At 34.5% G+C, this 5,449-nt stretch overlaps 1 protein-coding gene across 1 annotated transcript; it reads left to right on the top strand.

The window, feature by feature from the left end:
- Window positions 1-3,909: 3,909 nt before the first annotated feature.
- Window positions 3,910-5,136, top strand: LOC121731369 (zinc finger matrin-type protein 2). Its single transcript, XM_042120772.1, has 3 exons — window positions 3,910-4,222; window positions 4,303-4,544; window positions 4,844-5,136. Exons 1-3 carry the CDS (start codon window positions 4,108-4,110, stop codon window positions 5,081-5,083), a joined length of 597 nt encoding a protein of 198 aa, XP_041976706.1. The 5' UTR covers window positions 3,910-4,107; the 3' UTR covers window positions 5,084-5,136.
- The last annotated feature ends 313 nt before the right edge of the window (window positions 5,137-5,449 follow it).

Here is a 5,449-nt window from a genome sequence, read left to right on the forward strand (position 1 = left end):
AAAACAATGATTATGACAAACAGCTCAAAATACAGAAATATATCAATAGACGACGAAACTCTACAATACACTGATACGTACACATACCTAGGAAAACTAATTGGATTCGACAGAAAACTAAACGAATTGGAAGTAGAGCGAAGAGCGCAAAATACGTGGAACAAATACTGGTCGCTCAGCGAGATATTTAAAAGCAACTTGTTTATAAGTATAAAAACAAAAGCGATGAATACCTGCCTCCTACCCTGCCTGACCTACGCGTGTCAAACTTGAAAATTCTCTAACAAAATTAAAAACAAGATTACCACCTGCCAACGCGGCATAGAAAGAAGTATGCTCAACATCAGAAAAATACAAAAAATCCGCCACTCCAACATAAGGAAAATAACAAAAGCGAAAGATGCCTTAACCTACGCTAGAAAATTAAAATGGAAGTGGGCAGGACACGTAGCGAGGCTAGAGGATGACCGATGGACTAGCAGGGTAACTAAATGGGCTGGCCCGTATGGTAAACGTCTCCAAGGCAGACCACATGCGAGATGGGAGGATGAAATAATAAAAATAGCCGGTCGCTCCTGACCAACAGTTGCTCGAGATAGAGAAAAATGGAATTCTTTAGAGGAGGCCTTCACCTTCAACTGAGAGGGGTTCTTGCAGAGAAAAAAAAAAGTTACATTAACATTAATTAAGTAATTAGAGTAGTATAGTAGTATAGTTAGTTAATAGTCGCAAGTAAATTAAGAGTAGTTTTGATATTTTATAGTCATTATTATTTATTACCACTGTTTGTAAACTTTTATTTTAACATTAGCTCTATTCTATCACATTGTATCATAGCAAGAAATAAAAGGCTTTTTATTTTATTTTATTTTATTTTATTTATTATTATATTTAACACACATCCATGACCCAGGAACATTGAAAACTGTTTGTTCCGTTGGCGGGATTCGAACCCGCGACCTCCGCCGTAAGCGCTGAGTGCTGACCACCCACGCGCCCAACCACTGCGCCACAGAGGTCGTCTATTATAGATAATAATGTTATCATCAATATAAATAAAGTACAACTTAAGTAAGACGTGTAGAACAGGAACAAGCTTTTAAACATTTTCTAAGACTAAGAAATAGCGAAAATTTCAGGTGCACGTCTTAATACTTGTAAGAAGGCTTTTGACAGGCGTGGCGTAAGAGGAGGAAGAGTCTTAATTTATTCGCTCGCCTATAATATTTCCATATTCTAAGTTATCTTGTCAGTATTTAAGTAAACATTTCCAACACTTTCCCAGACTTAGAAATTTTTCTTTAGCTCTCGCTTACTACGAGACACAAGATAAAGCCATAACAGTATCAAACTCGGTACTGCTCTCGACGGTATAGCAAAATAAGATCGAAGGAGGAACCGTCGAATAAGAGGAGTCCCATTCGTGTAATAAAATAAAAACGTCGCAATAAAATACACAACACTAGTGCTTCACATCAAAAAACGTAAAAAGTGTAATAAAATCATCTTCGAAATGACGAAATCAAACAATGCGCGCCGGGTAAAGGTTTTTGAATCGGGCCCAGGCCAATTTGGCTTTTACGAGACGTAAAAATTAATGTGCCTATCGTATTTGGGTATTGGCCGATAAATCAGAATGAATATTTGATCAGGCATCGCCTGGCTTCAATGTAATAAATTATATGCCGCGGTTAGACCAATACTTTTTACTCCCAACAATTGAATAAAGATTTAACTCGATTTTCATGGGCGTACCGAGGGGGGGCAGGGGGGCAGCAGCATCATGGTTGATGTCCCTATTCAATATCTTATCTAGTACTTTTATCGAAAATCTAGTAAACTCAGATATGAGCGATTCTTTCACAGAAGACGTAATAAATCGATTTGCCGAAGACCCTCGAAAATTACTTGACAATGTATAAGTACTTACCTGGTTAAAGAAATTACTTATATTAAAAAATATGTAAAAGTAAAGTAGCTTAGTATAAAGTAAATTTTTTTTCGGATATCTAATTAAGTAATTATTATGAATTTATAGCCTGTACATAATTATATTCTACCTGTTATTTAACTAGAGTCGGAAAACTACGCTAAACTAAAATATTTACACAGCTAATAACTATAATATTATTTAGTGATCGAAGATTATTATACAAGGTTTCGTGTTTTTGTTTGGTACATACCTACTTGATACGTCACATGTCACATGTGACTCAGACAGAGATAGGATACCTAGAATACTGAATAATATTATAAGCTTAGTTACATGCTATACTTAATAATAAATATTAAATATTTTTACTACATAAATGACCAGAATATTTTAAAAGATATAAATTATTTTTTTAGCGGGCATTTAGGTTTCCCTAATGACGATGTTTGATAGACGCTTTATTCCTTACAACAATTTGCAACTTGATACGAAGAGCTGCGATTTCAAAACAGCCTGACGTTGATAAATGAAGAAAACCCATTTATCAAAGTACCCACCTACGTGCGATCTTATTAGATTATTTTCATTACTGAAATGCTACATTTAGTACCTACTGTAGGTACTATACAATTTCAATATTCATAATAAAAATATTAGGTACCTAAAAATCAAAATCATAATACAGAATTAATTTCTACAATAAGTACCTAATATAGGTATTCTACCTACAATACGGTACATACATTGTGTGATGTCAAAATTGGCCCAAGCTCAGCTATACGCAGCAAGCTAGCTCGCTGCACTGGTACCCTGCAAGGGCCAATGAGTGACTTCACCACAAAATAAGGCTAAAAATATTATCATAAGTACTCTAATACATTTAAATATTATATTACTAATACATATATCACGTAATTATAGTGGTCGTTGTTTGCATATGTCCCTTCAAAACAAAAACAAACACAATCCAGAAAGTCCAGAAAGTCCAGTCACAGTCCTAAGACTGTGACTGTGCTGCGGCAGCAGCCGGCGACCGTCACAAAACAAGCCTCAGAATTTTTTATTTTTACTTATTGCATTAAACTTTCAGTCACCCCTTAAATTTCATCCGAGATTAATCTTTCAATAAAATACAAGTTTTCCTATTCTCCCGAATTACATATTAAGCTAAGCGTCGTCTAGCTGTAGTGTTGAACGTTGTAGTCAACAAGTCGGTTAAACGACGTATAGCCGTGTGATTGAATGGCGTTGTCCAGTCAAAGGGCTAGCTGTTTGATTGAACGGCTATTTAAACCAGTCGGCTGCGACATATACACTATTATTTTGTGTATACCTACCTGTAGGAATAGTAGGTACAACAAACTAAACTGGTAAACTTTGTTTTGCCCAGGTTTGCCATAATATTATAATAATTAAGTACGTTGTTTCTGTTCATCGATAACTTTTCGCCGAGTGAATGAGGCTAAAACGGGTTTATAGATTGGTTTATAGGACATAAAGTACGTAATCATTATTTTGCTTCTAGTAGATCTTTCTGGTTACATTCAACACTATAAATTATAATATTCTAGGTCTAGAATTGAATGTGCAAAAAATACGTAAGTAACAAATTAAATCTAATTACCTAGGTACCTACGGATCGGATCGCGCTCTCTCTTACATTTTGTACTGAACCGAGTGAGCACGAACTTGCCGGAAGGAAATTTCGGATAGTGTGCGGTCAGCGGTGTGGCGGTCCGGCCGACGTTCAAATGTTTCGTATCAGAAATTTCGGAAAATGTGCGGCCGGGCTTAGTGCAGCCTATGTAAAGGCTAGGCTTGTATAATTCAAAACATTATAATATTTTGTAAAGTTTTAAAACCTTGCCTTTGATTGTCGCAGCACAATATTATAAAAGAAAAAAAAACTATATTATGTCAAGATGACAGTGACATCAAAATACGGCATTTTTGACATTTGCCATTGTGATTTGTGTATTTTGTATGCGTTAGCATGTAATTTGTGGTTAGCATTCTTTAAAGTTTGTGATTTTGTTTGTTGAGAGAAATTTTCATATTGCTGTAATTCATAAGTTTTAACCACTGGATACTCGGCAAAAATCTTACAATTTCAAACGCATCATCAGTAGTGCAAGCTAATATATCTTTGGAAAAGAAAACAGCAATCCTTCAAAATGAGTATGAGACCAGACGATCATCGTAGAAAATGGGACAAAGATGAATTTGAAAGAATAGCAGCAGAAAGATTAAAAGCTGAATTAGAAGAAGAGGAGCGATCCCAAAAGAAAGGTAATGTCAATATTAATTAATTCTCGTACTAATTTCTATTCCCACACATTATACATGATAACTCACAATTTTGTTTACAGCCCCGCCCGTTAAGAGAGAGTTATTGAAACAACGCGATTACAAAGTTGATTTAGACTCAAAGTTGGGTAAAAGTGTAGTAATCACAAAGAACACCCCAACATCACAATCTGGAGGCTACTACTGTAATGTTTGCGACTGTGTTGTAAAGGATTCTATTAACTTCCTTGATCACATCAATGGCAAGAAACATCAAAGAAATCTTGGCATGTCCATGAAGATTGAACGAAGCTCATTGGATCAGGTACCTTGTTTATTCATACTTATAGATATATTTTTAAACTTTACTGTTTACAATGGTTTTTCTAACAAAACACTTTGCTAAGGTTTCTTGCAAAATGTTTTGTAAGCTATCCTGTGCGTAGATAAGCTTTTAAATGTGGGGTAATTAATTTTTTACCTATACTAATATTATAAACTCCCAACTTCAACTCGAGTTGAAGTTCCGCGATCGAAGGGTTATGAAACTATTGCATATTTTACTGTTGTTATTAAATCCATAATTATTTATACTGTCTGACTATGAACTACTTAATGTTACAGGTGAAAGCTCGTTTTGCATTGAATAAAAGAAAACTAGAAGAGAAGAAGCGAGACTATGAACTAGACACACGCCTCAAGGAAGCAGCGGAAGAGGAAGCCAGACTCAAGGAGCTTAGACGGGAGAGACGTCGTGACAAGAAACGGAAGCTTCAAGAAAATGATGATGATGATGAGGTACCAGCTCAGTCTGAGCTGGCCCAAATTATGGGTTTCTCTGGTTTTGGGGCTTCCAAGAAATAGATTGTTTTATAAAATAATGATTTTAATTATAAATAAACTTTTTGTCCATCAAATTTTTTATTTTATTTTATCTAATTGTGTGTTTACATTTTTATTTTTTATTTCATCAGAACAGTGATAAACATAAATTAAAGTTAAAGCTAATTAATTTCTAAGCACTATTAACATGTTTCCACAATTTTCCACACTTTCCACAACAGCTTCCACAATAATTGATATCCATATTATTATTATTATTTGTTATTTAGTGTCTTATTATGTTAACAAAGTACTAGAAATTAATATAAAAAGTTAATAGATTTAATTACTTACAATAAATGATAATATGAGCTCATAAACATAATCATTATGTAAATAATGGTTATG

The sequence above is a fragment of the Aricia agestis genome, chromosome 10 (assembly GCF_905147365.1).
Source record: "Aricia agestis chromosome 10, ilAriAges1.1, whole genome shotgun sequence".
Lineage (NCBI taxonomy): Eukaryota > Metazoa > Arthropoda > Insecta > Lepidoptera > Lycaenidae > Aricia > Aricia agestis.